This window comes from Phascolarctos cinereus, unplaced genomic scaffold (genome assembly GCF_003287225.1).
Source record: "Phascolarctos cinereus isolate Bilbo 61053 unplaced genomic scaffold, phaCin_HiC Scaffold_7;HRSCAF=346, whole genome shotgun sequence".
Classification (NCBI taxonomy): domain Eukaryota; kingdom Metazoa; phylum Chordata; class Mammalia; order Diprotodontia; family Phascolarctidae; genus Phascolarctos; species Phascolarctos cinereus.
Window position 1 is genome coordinate 91741515 of NW_027556180.1, and position 20665 is coordinate 91762179.

At 35.1% G+C, this 20665-nt stretch overlaps 1 protein-coding gene across 10 annotated transcripts in view; it reads right to left on the reverse strand.

Moving 5' to 3' along the window:
• Nucleotides 1-20665, reverse strand: part of DGKH (diacylglycerol kinase eta) — a 226951-nt gene that overhangs the window by 69203 nt on the left and 137083 nt on the right. For all 10 annotated transcript variants that reach the window (XM_078147618.1, XM_020977016.2, XM_078147617.1 and 7 more), the window contains 6 exons: nucleotides 16858-16964; nucleotides 15050-15175; nucleotides 12974-13076; nucleotides 11379-11541; nucleotides 2125-2233; nucleotides 1833-1972 (listed from right to left, as the gene is read on the reverse strand). In XM_078147618.1, the coding sequence (XP_078003744.1) occupies nucleotides 1833-1972; nucleotides 2125-2233; nucleotides 11379-11541; nucleotides 12974-13076; nucleotides 15050-15175; nucleotides 16858-16964 (748 nt within the window). The remainder of the gene's footprint in view (nucleotides 1-1832; nucleotides 1973-2124; nucleotides 2234-11378; nucleotides 11542-12973; nucleotides 13077-15049; nucleotides 15176-16857; nucleotides 16965-20665) is intronic.

Here is a 20665-nt window from a genome sequence, read left to right on the forward strand (position 1 = left end):
TTTTTTGAAACACAATTCCAATGTGAAAAAAGAGAAAGAAGAGAGATGAAAAACAGCATAAGAGAGACAGGAGGCTAAGGAGCTGCTCTAAGATTTTGTGTAACTAGGGGATAGGAAATCTCTACAAATGGTTATATTTAGTTGGTGAGGGGAGTCAATGGCTCGGTGGCTTCAGAGTGGGTCAACTGCAGTGAAAAATACATCTCTATATCTTCTTTTCCCTCTTCCTTTACTCCAGTCCAGAAGATGAGGTGGTCCTTTTCCTGGCCAAGTCCATCCACTCCAACCTATGTTTTTGGAGCCCATCTTCTCTGGGATGTTGTCCCAAAAATACACTCACACTCTCACTCTCTCTCTCACTCTCTCTCTCTCTCTCTCTCTCTCTCTCTCTCTCTCTCTCTCTCTCTCTCTCTCTCTCCTTTAACCTCTAATCTCTCCCTGTTGCCATGCTATTGCCAATTAGTTGTCTAGCAACCTACAATTTGTCTATAATAGTTCACTGGCTCCTTACTGGCTCTTTAAAAAAATATATCCAACTCCTTAGCCTAGCATTTAAAACCTGATGCTGATATACCACTTCTTGCTTTATTTCACGGTGTTTACCATGAGACATACTATGGAAGAGCACCACTTATGATTCTCTGATCCAGGCCCACACTGTGCCATCTCCATGAATTTACAGAGGCTTATGTCATGCCCAAAATACACTGTCTCCTCATCCCTACTTGGTGACATAATTTTCTACCTTCAAGATCGAGCTCAGGCTGCTATTTCTTCTATGCTTTCCCTGATTCTTCTCCTGTCCTCTGCTCTCATCTTAATACTCAAATTTTCCTAAAGCAAAAGGTCTGAATCTTTACTTTTCCCCATTACACTTCACAGTTTACTATATTTTGATTTATTGGGTGATTTTAGGTAAGTCACTAAACTCTTCTATATCTTAGTTTCCTTACCAATAAAATGAGGATAATAGTATTTGCGCAATTCACTTTGGAAGGTCATTGTAAGGAAAATGCTTTGAAAACCTTAAGGTACTACATAAATATGAGTTATGAGCAAATGAGATAAGGTATGTAAAGTACTTTGCAAACCTTAAAGATCTACACAATTATGGGGTATTGTTATGACACTAATTTGTGCATATATCTGATCCACTCTCTAGATTTTAAGTTCCCTGAGGATTGTATTTGTTTTTTTTTTAATCTTTGCATAACTGCATCTATATACAAAGTCTCAATTTCCTCATTTGTAAAATGAGGGGGTTAGATTAGATGATCTTTGAGGGGTCTTCTATATTTGGCAATCACCTTATGATCCCTTAATAAATGCTAAATGAATTTCTATTACTGAGGATCCAGGACCAACACTCAATTTTGTAATTTCAGGAATCTAATTTTATTAGTTTGATAGGAGTTATCAGAGGCAGCATGGCATAGTGAAAAGGGCTTGAAGCTAGGAAGACTTGGGTTCGAACCCACCTTAGGTGGCCAAATCACTTAATGTTGTTGTGCCTCAATTTCCTCGTCTAGAAAATGAAGGGGTTGGACTCATTGGCCTTTAAGGTCCTTACAGTCCTAAACCTATGGATCCATGCTGCCCACAATCATAAGAGCCCTGATTTATAAGCCAATTTAAGCATAAGGCCAAGTCCCTAGATTAGTAATACCAAGAAGCTACATTTAGAATTGGCATAGATTTCCTTCAATCATAGCAATGAGTTCAACAGATTACTTTCCTCAATTGATTTCTTTCATTTTCTTCCATTAAAAACAAAAACCAAAGCTTCCAATGAAATGTTTTGAAACCTTATAGCAAAAAGTATTCCCCTTTACCTGTCAAGCATTTTTGTACTGGCTCGTTCCAACTTCTCCAATATCTGTGGTAGCTGGGTGTCATCATCACATGAACCACCCCAGCCAAGAACCCGAGCAAGGTCATTTCCTGTACCTAAGGGTAAGACTCCCAGCTGACACTGAAATAAAACACATTTGGGAGACCTTTAATTTAAAAAGCCTAGGAATAGAAAACCCTTCCTTTCTCCAGATGCTGTTTGCGTAATTACTTAACACAGTAAGTAACAGAAAAATTGATAAGAATTGGCAAAAGACAGGCACACATACTTGCCTGTTTGTGCAAGCTGAGTTTATCAATTTCCGACAAAACCCAGCCAACGCTTCCATCTCCTCCACACACAAGAATCCGGAAGTTGTCGAACTTCTGAAATAATCGTAAGCTGAAGGGGGAAATCGGTTCATTTTAGTAAGTCAACTAGTTCAGTGAAAAGTCTGACATTTCCCCAGAAGGACTGTTTTCATTAGTATAAACACAATTATTTTAGATTAATTACAGATAATTTTCTGGGTAAGCACATGAATAGTTCTAATGCAGTTTTGCACAACCTATATTCTTCTTAGAAGATAATAAGGGGAAAATACAAATAGGAGTGAGGTGAGAGATGAAATTAAGAAGAATAGAAAATGAGTAATCATATAAAGGAAAAGGAGACTAGGATAGAATACAAAAAGAAAGAAGATGGAAATAACATTTTTATATTTCAGAAAGAAAACAGTATTTTGGTTATTAATATTATATTTGAGATCACAGGTTCTTCACCTAGAGTCAGTTACCTTTTTTAAAAATATCATGATAATTGATATTCACTACAATTGTTTTCCTTATAATCCTATATATTTGATTTTATATATACATTTTTCTGAGAAGGGGTCCATAGGCTTCACCAGACTGACTGCTAAAGGGGTTCATGGTGCCAAAAAGGTTAAGAACCGCTGGGCTAGAGGTTTTTGTAGCCACTTAAGGTATCAAATGCCACCTGAGGCAAGTATTGTTAGCATTAGTCTACTATTTTCTACATACACACCGTTTTCTTTTCTCTTTTTTCCCCCTTTTTTAATTCTGCTCTCATTCTCGTTATTTCACTTTTCATTCCTAGTATATTTGACCCTACAGATGGATCTGTCGGTGCCACTGGTTTGCCTTGCTAAGTTGGTAAACTTTCCTAGGGAAACTTTTGTACAAAATCATTAATAGAGAGCCAAGAGTTCATATATTTTTTTCTTAGCAGGCAATGGGGAGTTACAGAAAGTTTCTGAATTGAGGGATGAGGTCATCAGAGTGGCACAAAACATCAACAACTGTGTAAAGAAGCAATCAGCATAGGACAGGAGTCAGCAAGACCAGCTGGGGGCTATTACAGGAGTTTAATGAAACAAGTCTGAAGAGCAGCGGGTACAGTGATTTAGGTTAATCAGTAGCACCCACGGCCACTTGCTTAGCATAGCTGGAATTACCTAGAGTATACAGATTCATATTTCAAATAACATGTCATCCTCTAACAATACTTTTGAAAAAAAAAAACAAATATGCACACAAGTGCTTTTATTTCTTGGAACGTCTATATTTTTGGCCACCCCAGAGAAAAGGTATAAATATACAATTGCAAAGCATGGATGGTAGTAAATCGAGTACTCTTGCTATTGATATAATGGCAAACTTTTTAAGGTTATTAGTGAATAGGAACACCAAAATTAAATGCTGAAGAGAAGCAAAATATGTAGTCTTAGCCCAAGCCTATATTAATTACATTGAAAGAAGGGGATTACTGGACACCTAAGTAATCTGTTACTCAGGTGTTCTAAGCTGTTGTAGTAAGACAATACTTTCAAATGATATCATATTGTTTTAAATAGCTTATAGGTTCACTTACGAAATAAGCTTATTCTAAGAGTATGCTTGTACTTGCCTCAATGGAACAATGTGGGTAGAGTAATTTGGAAATGTTAAGAGTTACCTTGTTTTGGAGGTATATTGAACAAACAAACAAAAAAAAGACCCACATCCAGTTCTAGAAAAGGTATAAAAAGTATTTGATATCATTAGACCATACCAGAGTATTGCCACTTTTATTGAGAACATAGAAAATATTACTCTAAAAATGGGAAAGTAAGAAAAATCACAAAAAAACCAAAATACATCTTAATGAAGTTTAATTATTGCCTCCATCACAAATATCTCATGAGAACTAATCATTATGTCTTGAAACTATTTTGAATTCTTTTGGACAAAATGCAATATAAACATGATCTCAATAAAAAAATAAATTACAATATTGCTTTCAAAATAAAAGAATAAGAAGAATGCTCCAAGCCCTCCATGAGGGCTTTTTAGCATTTTTGCTTCCTTTTAGGGGAGAATATTATTTTTAAAAATTGGAATTTAGTGAGGAAAAATTATCACATTAATACTTTTTTTTAAGTAAAATCTAAGCCAGGCAAATTCTATAAAGCTACTAAATAAATTGAACAGGGATAGGGACTGACCTGTGATTTCATTGTTATAAGAATTACCAGATGAGAAAATTTCCTCTAGTGATACAGGTATATGCCTTCTTTGAAACTACAAGTCTTAAGAGAATTGCCTTAAGAACTTACAGGTTAGGGGCAGCTAGGTGGCACAGTGGACGGAGCTCTGGCCTTGGAGTCAGGAGGACCTGAGATCAAATTTGGCCTCAGACACATGACACTTACTAGCTGTGTGACTCTAGGCAAGTCACTTAACCCTGATTACCTCACCAAAAACAAACAAATAAACAAAAACAAAAAAGAGGGGGGCAGCTAGGTGGCACAATATATAGGGCACCATCCCTGGAGTCAGGAGGACCCGAGTCCAAATCTGATCTCAGACACTTGACACTAGCTGTGTGACCCTGGGCAAGGGTAACCCCATTGCCTAGACAAAAAAAAAGAAAAAGAAAAAAAGAAAAAAAAAGAGAACTTACAGGTTAAGTGCCTTGCTCTGGGTCACATTGCCAGTATGTGTCACTGGCAGAACCTGAATCCAGGTCTTCCTGGCTTCGAGACTGGCTTTCTACCCACTATGCCATGCTGCTTCTCAAAATGAGGAAAGAAAGGTAAGAAAAATGTTTGAAAAGGCTTTGCAAAGTGACAAAGCAATTTATAAAAATACAAACATATAGATATAGAACCATACAGATATATTGTATACATTAATAATAATTCTAATTCCTAAGCATTTCTTTCACTTGCAGGGCTTAGAATAGTAATTCATGTGCAGTAGACATTGCATAAGTATTGAAAAAGCGTACTGTAATATGCAGGTGATGACTAAGTGCTTTCACATGATAAAGAACTTCATTTTGAGAAAAGAAATAAAAGAAGTTATTCTGAGAGGTACAGCAGGCCTGGAGAAAGGTAAATATTTTTCTTAGTTTTGAAGGAAAAAAAAGAAAGAAAAAGGACTTTGCAGTCCTCAGGCCAGTAGGACTTTAACTTCTGCAAAATCCTAAAAAGTAATATTAGCGATGGTTGGAAAAGGAAGAGGACACAGAGATTAGGTCATTCCAGGATCATCTGATGCCATTTTCTGACACGAGTTTGTTACAATAGAAAGATTTCTAGTTTGATAGATCAGAGAGATATGGCTATAGTTTATAGTTTACAGATATAGTATATAGTTTATAGATTTTAGCAAAGTATTTGACAAATCTTCTCATGCTATGCTTGTGGAAAAGATGGAGGAACATAGGCTAGGCAGTAGAATAATTAATTTATAGAATGGTCGTCATTAATGATTCAGTGAAGGCCAGACTAGGAATGGGTGCAAACAGCAAACAGGCAATTTTAGGTATAATAAAAGGAAAAGCTTCCTAACAATTACAGCTCTCCAGAAGTGTGATGAGCTGCTTCAAGAAGAAGCAGAGTTTCTCTTGCTGGAAGTTTTCAAACAAAGGTTGATGATCATTTGCGAGATACATTAGATTGATGGTGTGGTCTTTTCTAACCTCAAGATACTGTCACTCTGTGATCTCAATGCAAAGATGCATCTGAATTGGGAGGAATGGAAAGGGCATAAATATTTCCATGTGAAATTGGTGTTTAAAGAAGTAAGAGCAACGCAGTTTAGGGAATTAATAGTCCAGAGGTGAAAAGAACTAATGAACCAATCAGACATATCATTTGCTATGGATCTCAAAATTTCAACCTTTTAAAATTATATAGTGAATAAATACTTATCAGTATTCTATTTTCATAGGGGATGGGCAAGACAATAGACTGGAAATAGATCCTGATCCTACTTCTGATAATACTGTTGTCTCATCAGGTATTGACCCAAGTCATTAGAGTTCTACAAGGTGCAGAGGAATAGACCAGATCACCAGAAACAAAATAATAATTTGATTGTGAATATCTTTCCATCAAATGCTCTAGATCACATTATGCCCCATAATCAAGTATGTGGACCTTTATATTACCTAATTTTAATACAAGTACCCTATTCACTACTCTGTACACTTGAATGAACATGAATACTTTCTCCCATGGTGCAGATCACAAATCATCCACACCTCATTTAAGGGGGACTTTTGCCCATGACCTCCAGTAAATCTGCTAGTGCTATTGTGCTCTGATATGCTGGAGAACTTTCTCTCCAATGTTCAGGAGACCTTTCTCCAGTTCTCTTGATATTACTTGGAGATTACTGCAGCATCAGGGCTGTCTGTTATAACTCATTCTCTCAAAAGGACAGGACCATTACTTGCTGTAATCATAAATCTCTGGTGAGATCTATCATACCTCTTTTCGTGGGAAGTTCATCATTAGTAGAATGCTACTGCCAAGTGAAACTCACTCTGTCTCTCACCATTATCCTTTGGATTTGGCAGCTAGGTGGTACAGTGGATGGAGCTCTGGGATTAGAGTCAGGAAGATGCAAGTTCAAGTCTGGCTTTAGACACTAACTTACTAGCCATGTGACCCTGGGCAAGTCACAACCTCTGTCTCCTTCATTACCTCAACTGTAAAATGAGAGCTTTCAGGGTTGTTATGAGGATCAAATAAGATAATATTTATTAAGTAATTAACACAGGTTTTGGCGCATAGTAGGTACTTGATAAATGTTTGTCCCCTAGGCTCCACCCCAAGCCCATTTTAGGTTACTGATCATTTTGATTTCTTAGGGCACTGTAGTAATCCATAATTTGCAGCCACATAACATCATTGGAAGAATAATGGTTTAAAAATAAAAGATGTGTTTCTATTTCAGGAAGAATCTTAGGGCCCCTGTAATAATAGCAGTAATAATAATATGATATTTTTTCTGGAGCACTGTGCAGTTTCCTAAATGAAATCCAGCCTGCTCTTTCCTCCTATTCGTTTCTAGGCTGAGTTCACTGCAGCATATGTCTAAGATATATGTATCAATGGACCACTTTTAGAGCTGTTCTATCTGATTGTATATAACAAACTGAGCAATTGGGATTTTTCATGCATGAAGCTTTTTCTCGGTGGATAATAAAGCCAGAATGATTAAAAATCTCATTTAGGAAGCTCTGAAATGTTGCAAGACATGATACAAATCAGAACAATATAAAAATTTTCAAAGAAGAGTTTGTAGACGACTTTAGCCACTACAGAGAAAGGATTCTCCTCTTCAATTTGGACTCTAAATTAGAAATCCTCTGTGACAGTGCCAAACAAATTGGTATGCAGATAATGTCATGTTTTGTAAGACAGCCATTGAACAGTCATCGTTATCATTCCAGGAAACTTTTATGATCTTAATATATGCATGCGAAACCCCTCATTGAAGAAAAGCTTTTAAAGCATGTTCTCTACCAAATCAAATAAGAGTTTTTTTGTAGCTAACAAACAAGGAATACAATGACCTCATATCATTTTTACATTTTAGTCAAATATGTGACTTGAAAGATGCATTCTGCTTAGGACTATTATTTGTAAAAGCCATATTCACTTCTCATATCTTCACTAAGGATGCTCTCAACAGAATCTCTAGCTTCATTCTAAGCTCAGCCCTTCTTCCTATGCAAATATCTTATTTAATCCTATAGCTGCTAATATTCCCTCTCCTTCTTTACATTATTTTGTTTTTATTTCTATGTGTATATTGCACTGGCTCTCCCCAATAGAATGTAAACTTCCTATGGGTATGGCCTACTTTACTTTATATCTTGGTAGCCTCAACAGTGTTTCACCTATGGTGAATACTTAATATGTTTGCTGAATTCAATTGAAATGTGTGTAAAACAATCTCATCGAGAATTAATAGTGATGAGAAGGTAGGTATGTGAGTCTCAGGTTACTGATTTCTTTTCCATCACATTGTTTCAGCAATAATAACAGGTATGTTTTTTCTAATCATATGATATCTTCTCAAGTATCTTGAGAACTCAATAGATGTAGAAGAAGCTTTTGACAAACTACAACACCCATTCCTATTAAAAACACTAGAGAGCATAGGAATAAATGGAGTCTTCCTTAAAATGATAAGCAGCATCTACCTAAAACCTTCAGCAAGTCTCACATGTAATGGGGATAAGCTAGTAGCATTTCCAATAATATCATGGGTGAAACAAGGATGTCCATTATCACCACTGTTGTTCAATATGGTATTAGAAATATTAGCTTTAGTGATAAAAGAAGGAAAAGAAATTGAAGGTATTAGAATAGGCAAAGAAGAAACAAAGCTATCATTCTTTGCAGATGATATGATGATATACTTAGAGAATCCTAGACAATCAAGTAAAAAACTACTTGAAATAATAAACAACTTTAGCAAAGCTGCAGGTTATAAAATAAACCCACATAAATCATCAGCAGTTCTATATATTACCAACAAAGCTCAACAGTAAGAGATAGAGAAATTCCATTTAAAGTCACTGTAGACATTATAAAATATTTAGGAGTCTACCTGCTGAAACAAACCCAGGAACTCTATGAACACAATTACAAAACACTTTTCACACAAATAAAGTCAGATCTAAATAACTGGAAAAACATCAGTTGCTCATGGGTAGTCCATCCTAATATAATAAAAAGGGCAATTCTACCTAAGCTAATTTACTTATTCAGTGTCATACGACTCAAACTACTGAAACGTTTTATAGAGCTAGAAAAAATAATATAAAGATTCATTTGGAAGAACAAAAGGTCCAGAACATCAAGGGAACTAATGAAAAGAAATGTTAGTGAAGGTGGCCTAGCTGTTACAGATCTTAAATTGTATTATAAAGCAGCAATCATCAAAACTACTTGGTACTGGCTAAGAAATAGAGTGGTGGATCAGTGGAATAGGTTAGGAATGCAAGACACAGTAGTCCACGGCTATGGTAATTTACTATTTGATAAACCCAAAGACCCCAGCTTCTGGGATAAGAACTCACTATTTGGCAAAAACTGCTGGGGAAACTGGAAAAGAGTATGGCAGAAATTAGACATAGGCAAAAATCTTATACCAAGTATCTTGAGAACTGATTCCATAATGCCTCTAAAATTATGTGAATTCCAGTTGAAACTTTCTCTCTGCCGTTTCTCTGGTCTAGCTGCTCATCTCATCTTTGTTTTCTTTCATGTCCTTTTTACTTCCTCATGTGACATACTGAGAACAGATCTATCATAGTTCAAATGTGGTAGTTCTGCTATCATTGATGGAGAAAACATCTTGTTTGAGAAATCTTGAATGTTCTTTTCCATTTTTTCCCTATGGTTATTCTCCTGGTTTATCCTTAAATGCTCTTGACATGATTTAACATAATTGGGTCTCATATCAAGTTTTTTATGACCTCATTTTTCTCTCAGCCACATCTGGGAGTACTACGAGGCAAAACTGGTCATAAATTTCCCCTATCCTCCTCCATAATACATTATAAATACATTTACATTCTAAATTGATATTATTAGTTGCCATATCTCTCCATTTGGTAAAAAGATCAACTGTTTATTGGCTGCAGTGGTCTCTAAATGTTTGGACTCCTGTCATACCAACTGCCTTCTATTTATACTGACATTTCTTAAGAAATGGTAATACTACATCTTGATTTGTGTTCCTCTATCCATTTCCCATATAGGTCAAGTTGGAGCTATTTGAAATGCATGATAAATCTCAATTTTATCTTCTAATTTGTTGTTAGTTGTGATCTCTACTGTATACACTCAATTGTATACATACAGACAGCTGATTCAGAAAGGACTTTAACATTAGTAAGTTTTTGCATCTTGTAGCTGCTTCCCATTTGTTAGGCTATAGTTATTTCATTTTTTTGTGATGGTATTTGGTGACTGTCATGTCTATTATCTCCCAATCTTCTTCTCGAATAAAATATTCATAATCTATAGACATGCATCAACTAGCCCAATGCCTTCTTTTTATAGATGGGGAAAGTTACGCCAAAACAGGAGAAGTGACTTGCACAAGGTCACATAGGAAGCAAATGACAGAGCTAAGATTCAAAAATCAGGTTCTTTCACTACCAACCCAACTCTTTTCCCACTGTACCATATTTTCCAACATATTTTTTTTACCACCTTCCCTTATGCATACCTTTCCATGATCATGGAAGTGTTTTTGCTTATGCTAAGGTGCTTATGGCACCTTAGAGGACCAACTGTGCCATAAGATTTTTAAATCTGGGCTTTGGCTGCAGGATAAAATCAACTCTGCCACCTCCATTGTTTGCCTCTGAAGGAGAACATGGAAGTCATTCTTTTATTTAATGGTGAGAATATCAATATTGAAATGGTTCCATTCTTCTAGTAACATGTCAACTCAGCAGTCACTAAGTGACCTCTGTGACCCTGGAACTCCCATTTACAGTGACAACAGAAAAATCAATGTTTCTAGATGGTCTAAAGAACAGCTTCTTAGCATGTTATGTTCCCTTTTCCGAAAGTTGCCAGTACCACTGCAGAAGTCGAACAGACCATTTTATAATTTTCTTTGTTTCATGGGTTATGATGACCAAAAACTTATTATCATTTAGTAGCCGGACCCTCCATATTTAGCTAGACTGATCAACAGCTATTGCTAGAACTCTACTCAAAGTCCTTTCATCATGGTAGAACCTACCAGAGCTTGGTTTTTACTGATAGCCTTTGGGAGCACAAGGTTATCTTGACAACACAACAGTGAGATACTAGAATAGATGTTTTATGAAAGTATTGTTACATACTGAGGCAAACTGTAGTAGTATACTATATACAGTTTATATAATTAGAAATCAATGAATGTTTTCTAAAGTTAAGAAAACTGACATAGCATTACTGCATATAATTACTAAGTGGAAGGAACTCCTTGAGAGTTAGCCAAATTCTGAGAAATTAAAAAACTTAAAATTTAATTAATCTATATAAATCTCCAAAATATTAATAAACATCTAGAATTTAATTATTTCCTTTAAAATAAAAATCCATCGTTTATCTATATCTGTTTTTAGATGCACCTACAATAGCGATGGCAAACGCATGAAGTGGGAAGGCAGATTAAATTTCATATTTTATACTAGGATTTATTGAAAGAAGATTTCTCAATAATGCATAATGTATTACCCCAAGTGAGGTCCTCCATTTATTAAATCAAACACCTGAGCAGGATTTAACAACTGCTTAAATCGACGGAGGAACTTTACTCCCTGATTATCTCCACTTTTAGAGTTGACAAATACCAAAAGAGGACTAGCACGACATGGTGGAGCTGTTGCTTTCCAAAATCCTGCAAAAACATATACAGCAAAATCAGTAAAGATGGCTTTCCTGTTTAAATAGCAGTAAATCAGAGAAAGAAGAAATGTCAAAATTCAGAAAAATACTATTAGCTGAATATTATCTATTATTTGAATATTTGAAATAATTAAACCACAACATAAGCTATATCTTACTTCAGTTTTAAAAGGTGGTTAATGGCTATTGTCTGTGTATAATTAACACAAGAACATACTATTTTTTTTGTATTCTAATGCTCAGCAGCAAAAGATTTCACAATACTAAGGATAAAAATCAGTAGTAGCTACCATTTCTATCTGTTTTGAACAGAGGCCAATTAAATACATTTTTAGAGAACTAATTGACCTCTTCTAGGAATATTGACTTTTTTACAACATATAGATTTAAGTTTAGTTCACAATTCATTTATTATTCAATAAAATGTTTATCTCCTTTTCTATTCCCACATCTTGTCTAAATAACTATTCTTTTATTTGGAATGACTTCAACATAAATTTGATAAGATCTGGCTTAAGATTACATATATTTAAAAATGATGTAAGTCAAATTATACTCTTTGAAAATGAGAAACAATTTTCAGAAATATAAAGCACCATATCAATGCCATATAATAAGATGATTATAATAGTATAGATAAAGTCTCATACTAATAATATAAGGTTGAAATACTATATATATGGGCAGCATGATGTATAGTAAAGAGAGCAAGCCTCAGAATTAGGAAGCCCTGGATTCAAGGCCCACTTCTGACACATACTGACCATATGACTGGGTAAGTCCTATAACCTCTCAGTGGCCCCAAGACCACTCTCTAAGACTGTAAGTTGTAGAGCAATTGATGAACTGCATTGGTATAGGGAATTTTCTCAATCAGATGTACCCCATACCCATGAAACAACAGTTCCAGTCAAAAAACAAAACAAAATGCAATCATATAACATGTTCAAGCTTTAATGCAAGTAGTTAGTAGTATCTTCTATCCTCCACATTATAAAGAACAAAGGTACTTAGTTTTGTATTTTGTATTTAGAGCCAAGTTGTGCCATTCTTAAAAGAGAATTATGATGGAAATTATATAATACTTGATAATTAATTTAAAAATAACCCCAAAATCATGCAGTCAGGTTTTTTCATAGTTCTTTTCAAGCAATAATCAATAATGATCTTATTTTAACTATTAATATGAATATGGTAACAAATGATGCATATGAAGATTTCACAGAAAAGCAATGGAATTTTAGAACATTAATGTTTCTATCAATTCATAATTTACAGATCATTTTCCTGCTTAAATGGTTTAAATGAAAGGACAGAGAAACTAATTTTAGAATAAATAATGGCAGTTGTGTGAATTAAACAAAAATATACATATGCACAATAATTACATGTCAAGAATACTCATAACTTACACTATTACATACCATCAGAATCTATGCTGTTCAGTGCAATCGGGGGTATGATAGATACCTTACATTGGTCAAGTGGACATTTATAAGGAAACAAATCTTTGCAGGCAGTGTGTACCTAATAACAAATAAAGTCTGATAAATACCAGCAAAAGAGATTCAATTCCTTAACAACTAATAATATATATTACAAATATAAGCAAGCACATATCACAAAAGGTCTAATTATTTGTAATAGATTCTAGTTCAAGGGTATCCTACTCAATATCAAATCATAGCTTCTAAAACGCCAATAATTTGGTAATTAGCATCCTTTTTCAGTATCTGCTATACATGGAACTCCCCCTACTCCCCCCTGACAAGACTTACCTTAAAACTTCACTAAGACTTTGAGAACACCCCACATATTCACTACATTACGCCAAGTCAGATGCTTAACCTATAGGTCATAGTTTTATGATCTGGAAGATAAATAAACCTGATACACTAAATAAAATTTCCAAGAGAGAAAAAAAACAAGGTTTAGGTGATAGCTGCTAACACTTAGAAGAGATGCAATGTTTCACGAAATAAACACAAAAAACTAACTCTAATCACTTAAACCCAGACCTTAGACACTTAGATAAGTATTAATTTACTTAATAAGACCTTTGTGGTTTAAAAGAGTTTGTGTACAAGGTCCCCTGAGATCAAGGGTGTATGCGTGCGTGCGTGCGTGTGTGTGTGTGTGTGTGTGTGTGTGTGTGTGTTCCCATTGAAGAGCCATAGCCTTTAAACATATTGTCTTGATTTTTTTAATTTTCCCACCAGTCCTTTTTGTGAAATATCCCCACACTGCCCTCACTTTCATATTGAATTCTCTCTTGCAACAAAGAAAAAAAAGTGAAAACCTTCAATGCAACAAATGCTTCTAATAATGTATACAACATTTGAGCCAGGCTTTTAAATTAATAATAGACATGAAGTCTCCACAACTTAGAAATATAATTGTGGTGTCAAATACCTGGAATATTATACCATTTCATTCTAATTTGTGTAAAAAAATTGAAAAATAACAAACAATAAAAGTGGTTACTTTGAAGAAACCGATGTACAAGGAAAAGAATATTTTGAGGGAAATTGTGATAAAAATAAAAGTAATCCTGATTTTTACATACAGTTTTTATAGTTAGTTTAGCATCAGACTTTGTATTTCAAAAGTATCACATTAAAATCTAGAAAGCATGCTTGAAAAAGCAAATCACCACCTCTAGCAAGTAGCAAAGGTTGTCATTCTAGGATTCTTTGGAAACTCCCAATACAGATAAGATATATGATATGTGATATAAGATATATGATATATGATACAGAGATCATAAGCCCTTCATGCCTCTGCAAATTTTTTCAAGAATTGTTATGGTACAACATGACCAATATGGAAATAAGTTTAATGTGATTGTATACGTATAACCTATATCAGATTGCTTGCCATCTTGGCGGGGGGGGGGAGTGAGAGGGAGAAAAATTTGAAACTCAACATTTTACAAAAATGAATGTTGAAAATTATCTTTACATGTAATTGCAATTACTACTAAGAAAAAAATTGTTGTGGTTAAAAAAAATACTCATTACTTGCTACGCACAGTCTGGTGACAGGTCTCTGTTAATTTAGAATGGTTCTCTGACAACAAGTACAAACTGTCCTGGGATTTTAAATCTTTCCAGGATGATTGCATCTTGCATGACTTGTGTTCCCATTAGTACATGTCTTTAAGAACCCAGAATTATCCTCATACCACCATATGTTATCAGATCGGAACTGGAGTAGAGGCAAAAATCCTTAATGCAAAGAATAATCCATATCCATATGAAATATATGATCTATAATTATAGGGAGGCATATTTATAAAGGCTTTAGATGGCAAAGGGCTACTCACGCTTAAATAGCATCTCTATGATTAGCTCAGCAATGCCCTGGGTTCTCTGTCTTGCTTACAAACTTTACAATATTAAAGACAAAATGAGAAAATATAAAAACAAAAATCAAAGAGAAATACAAAAAATGAAAATAGATGTCAAGCAGCTTTATATGCCACAGTAAGAAACACCTACCATAGCTTTACACCAAAGGCACTTCCAATCTTGGAGACGTAGGACGCTGCCACAGGTTTTATCGCAGACTGCACATTTGGCACTAACAGGCAAGTTGCCTTCCAGCCATTGATGAGGCATGGCTATCTGTGAGCCAAGGGAGAAGAAGGAAGACTGAATTAGATAGTACAGAAACAGGCAAAACAAACTCAGAATTTAAAAATCACTCACATTAATCTCCTCTTTGAATTAATTTTATATGTAAAAGTAACTAAGTTAAGAAGTATTCAAGTCCATAGACTTTATGAATAGCGGCTTCAGGCATAAGAAAGTAATCTTTACTTTGTATGTTATGCACCAACTATTTCTAGCAAAAAAAAATCTTTTTTTTAATCCAGCCTTTTTATTCATATCCATGTCCACACACACTGCAGTGAGCAATGTTATCTTTGAACATGAAGAGATATACATACATATAAACACAGGTGCACACAGTCAGCCTTTATGCCTGCCAAAAAGAAGAAAGGATTTTCCAATCTTATTCCATGTGTGCAAGAAGGAGAGAAGGGTCCTTTCTTTGCTATCATGTAGGTTATCTTCTACATTATTAGCGCTTATAAATAGAATCATTTAATATGGACAAATGGTATACATAATTAAAAAGTCTAGATAGTGCACTCCTCCTAATGCACACGTGGAGAAAAGTACCACTCTCTCACAGGGACAGAATGAGTAGCATTGAAAATGAAAATCTGAGATTTCTAAAACTTTTTTTATTATCCTTCTCAAAAAAAAAAAAGCTCAATTTAAATGCAATTTGTGCAAATGCAAGAGTTGTAAGAAAATGAGTACAAGTATCATTACAATCTAGAGCATATGCTTTCTTTGTTAATCTAACTTTAAATTTAAAAAAAATTTTTAAGTGGTCATTTCAATTTATTAAATTCTAATAGATGGTAATAGATAAATACAGGTAGCTGTATTTAAATTTAAATTTTTTAAAGTGGTCATTTTAATATATTAAATTCTAACAGATGATAACAAGTAGATAAATACAGGTAGCTGGTGTATAGCTAGTTGTTTAATATTCACAAAGTATTTCTTACACATTTTCAAATTTCATCTTAGGCTTCAGTTAGAATGGCAGGAAATCAGTAAATGTTTAATAATGCATGGTTTATAAACTAGTTGGCACATTTCTAAATAAGAAGCGGCTGGGAATAAGGAGCGACAGCTAGCCATAAACTTCTTTTTTTTTTTTTACTCCTCTGCCTCTATAATGGATTTGAATGATTCCTAGAAACACCTCCCACAAAACCCCACAACTTTTCAGCACTGCCCAGGAGCCCGGTACCCTCAGAATCTGCCAGGACTACCAGGTAGAGCTACTCCATCCCTGCAGTTAGAAAGCAACAGGCTAAAAGGAAGCTGTGCAAAATATTGTCTTGCTTTTTCATCAAGCCAAAAGCAAATGGGCAAATACTACTATTGCACTACACAACACATTTCTTTGTTAACTCCTCTGAGAAATATTCCTTCAAGATCTCAGAGTGCTCAGAGAAAGCTGAAATGAAACTAAAAATAAAAAAGGCTCAAAATAAATACTACTAATAACCTCATCCTGATTCTAGAACAAAACTTATGCTTGATGAAAGCAGAGATATTGCTCAGTCAAGAGGATCTGTTTCCCAAAGAATTCAGATGATTAAGTGACTTATTGAATTTAGTAATTACTGCCCCCACTTAATTCTGAATTCTATTTGTCTAATGCAGAAAACATGCAAGTCTGGTTGCAGGAATCATCTAAAACAGGCAAAGGAGAAACTTACACCATCTTCATCCTCAATGATGTCTTTCCCAATGGAAGCTAGAGTAGTCCATTTACAGTTATTTGTTGCCCTCACTGCACATCTTTTGTGTGCTTTGAACTTACACACTAAAAAAAAAAAGCATATATACACATCAATCATTCCTAGTGCAAATTATTCCATGAAATTAATTTCAACAGACACTAGAAAAAAAAATAAAACCATATAATTCAGATATAAAACTTTAATTCTAGTTTTGTCACATATATACAGTCATCATATTATGTATGTATTTATGCCTAGACATTTAAAATTAATAATTCTCACTTACATAGCACTTTACAAAATCCTGCCTTGCACAAGGATGCTATGAAAAGAGTAATATTATTCCCATTTCACAGAAGAAAAAACTGAGACTCAGAAATGAAATTATTTTTTCAAGGTCATACAACATTGAAGCCTAAATTTCAGTTAAGGTCCTCTGGCTTCCACGCATATGGCTCTATTGCTACTTTATCACATTACTTTTTTTAGGAAGTTATTACCAGAATATAAAAGTGTCATACTCCTTAATGGGGACATAGAAAAGAAATACGCAGTTAATTTCCATCTTATCTGGGATAAAAGGAGGGGTGGAATACCAGATTACTTTTTTTAAGGGTAAGAGAGAAGAAAATCCAAATTAATAAGAAAAGTTGAAGAAAGATTTTTTTTTGCAAATATGCCAGAAAAAAAATTAATCTTAAGGATGATAACTAATAAAAACATGATTGGGAGTCAGAAATAGAGCATTATAACTTAAAGTCATTATTCTAGCATATCTAAGTGGTAAATATGAAAGACAGGCACAATGATGTAATTCTGCCACCAAATTCATCACTGCAAAGAATCTCATTAGGGCATGATATCCAGTACTATAAACAAAAACCACAATCAATCAATCAATAAGCATAAGCACTGGGCTATGTGCTTGGAAGACAAAGAATCTAAGCAAAGAGAAACAACAGGTGTGTGTGTGTGTGTGTGTGTGTGTGTGTGTGTACGTATATATCTTAGTATACACAAAATAGGGCATCTAGGTGACAGTGGATAGAATGCCAAAAACGTAAATATAACAAACAAATATATTTAGGGGCAGCTACGTGATATAGATAAAGTGGCAAGCCTGGAGTCAGGAAGATTCATCTTCCTGAGTTCAAATTCAGCCTCAGACATGCACTAGCTCTATGACCCTGGGCAAGTCACTTTGCCCTGTTTGCCTTACTTTCTTCGTCTGTAAAATGAGCTGGAGAAGGAAATGACAAACCACTCCAGTATCTTTGCCAAGAAAACCCCAAATGGGGTCATAGAGAGTTGCACAAGACTTAAAATGACTGAACAACAACAAAATAGAAAGGGCCTTGGAGAGGAAGGCACTGATATTTGCAAGGATCATGAAAGGCTTCAAGTAGAATGTGCTGCTTAAGCTAAGCCTCGAAAGACGCTAGGGATTCTATGAGGCAGGAGTAAGGAAGGCACACTTTCAAGGCATGAGGAGAGAGGACTCCAGGTGTGAGGTTCAGTAAGGAAGTCAGTTTTGACTTTGTAGCCCCAGGGCTTGGTCTACTGCCTGGCATAGAGTTGGTGCTTGCTTAATAAACGTTTATGGATTGACTCACTGATTAGCTATAGTGTGTATACACACACACACACACACACACACATTGTATATACTGTAATGTATGTATGAAAGGAAGCAATATGTACCAAAGCTGGAAAAGGTAAAATGAAGTTAGGTGGCAGAGGGCTTTAAATAACAAAAAGGGAGTTTGTCTTTGATCCTATGGGTAACAGGAAGCACATGGTGAGGTTTCAATGGAGAGTTTTTGCAAAAAGAAAGTGTCCAATGATACGCTACATGAGCTGAAAGCTGGAGAATAGAATAATATTAACAGTGGGTGGCATCCAATTAGATCATTGTTGGCTGTTAAGGAATGGAATTTAAAAAGCAAATTAATTAAATTTGCTACAATATTTCTTCCCACTTTCAGAAGTATCTTTCCTTTTTTAAATATATTTTATTTATGCAACTAGGGAAAATAAAATACTAAATAAATTTTAAAATGTTTTATTTACTTTGTTAAATAGTTACATGTAAACACATTTTTAACATTCATTTTAAAAATTCTGAATTCCAAATTCTCTCCCTCTTTCCTATCCCTCCCCTACCCCTTGGGGAGGCAAGCAATATGATATCGATCATACACTCAAAGTTCATTGGTTCTCTCTCTGGAGGTGGAAAGCATTTTTCAGCATGAGTCTTTAGAAACTGTCCTGGATCATTGTCTTGGTCAGAGTAGCTAAGTCACTCACAGTTTAGCATCATTACAATATTGCTCTCACTGTGCACAATGTTCTAGTTCTGCTCACTTTGTTTTATATAAGTTCATATAAGACTTTCCAGGTTTTTCTGAAATCATCTTGCTCTCACTTCTTATAGCCCAATAAATGGTATTCCATCACAATCATATACTACAATGTGTTCAGCTTTTCCCCAATTAATGGGCAAGTCCATCTGCCTCCTCCCACTTCCCCACACACACATTAAAAAAAAAATACACACACATACAAAATTGTTCAGATGACCTGAAATTGGACGGGCAGCCCACTGAGTTAGGCCATAAGTACACATGCCTTGGACAAATACTAGAATTTGACAATAAACTAGATCCAAAATGTAACAGGAAGAAATCATCTCCAGCTGATCCTTGACACAAAAATTCCCTTTTTTGTCATCATTAATCTTCAGATTATGACATAAGGCTATCAGTTACATCCCCTTGCCCCCAATCTTTGAAGAAGGAAAACAGCTGATGATTCTAAGGGCAATGGTGAGCTCTTTGGTGAAGATAAATAGGACATACCATATTGCTAATTATGACACATTGATAGAAGTGGTGTAAGAATACTATCTGAGAAATGCAGAATCAGAAAAGAAGGTATATTGGTCAAAGAGTCACAGCAAGAGATAACAGATAGACAGCCATAGTGCTTTCCTGGTACCCACAGAAGGTTAAGAGATCAAAGAGAAGGCCTCTAGTAGATTCTGTAGATGGCCTATAGAGGATTTCATAAAAGATGTGGGTAAAAATAACCAGACAAAGAAGTCATGGATGTTATCATCTACCTCCTCAGAGGAAGTGTCCACATCAGTGAGATCATGATCTATTCAAGTATTGATGTAATGACTATTAAAAGATAATTCCCCAAAACTATGTTGATATTTTTTCAGACAAAATCAAAATCATCAAATAAAAATAAAAATTAAAAAAAATCAAAATCATGGTAATGTGCTTCCTGTATCATATTATTAGCATTCAGTAAATATTAAACCAGGCAGCTAAGTGGCACAGGGGATAGGATGAGGGCCTGGAGTCAAGAAAACTTGAGTTCAAGTCCAGTCTTGGACCAAGTCCAGTCTTGGACCTTACTAACTGTGTGACCCTGGGCAAGTCACTTAACCCTGTTTGCCTCAGTTTCCTCATCTGTAAAATGAGCTGGAAAAGGAAATGGCAAACCACCCTGGTATCTTGGCTAGGCAAACTCCACATGAGGTCACAGAGTCAGATACGACTGAAACAACTCAACAACAAAGGTGTAAAGTCATTATGAGTGACTTAGGGATGCAGTGTGATACAGAACTCACCAGAAAAAGCTTTAGATATGGAATCATAGGACCTGAGTTCAAATCCCAGCTCTGCCACTTACTGTGTGACCTCTGAAAAGTCATTTCCCCTTTCTTGGCCTCAGTTTCCTTATCCATAAAACTAAGAGGGGAGCAGGGTAGACT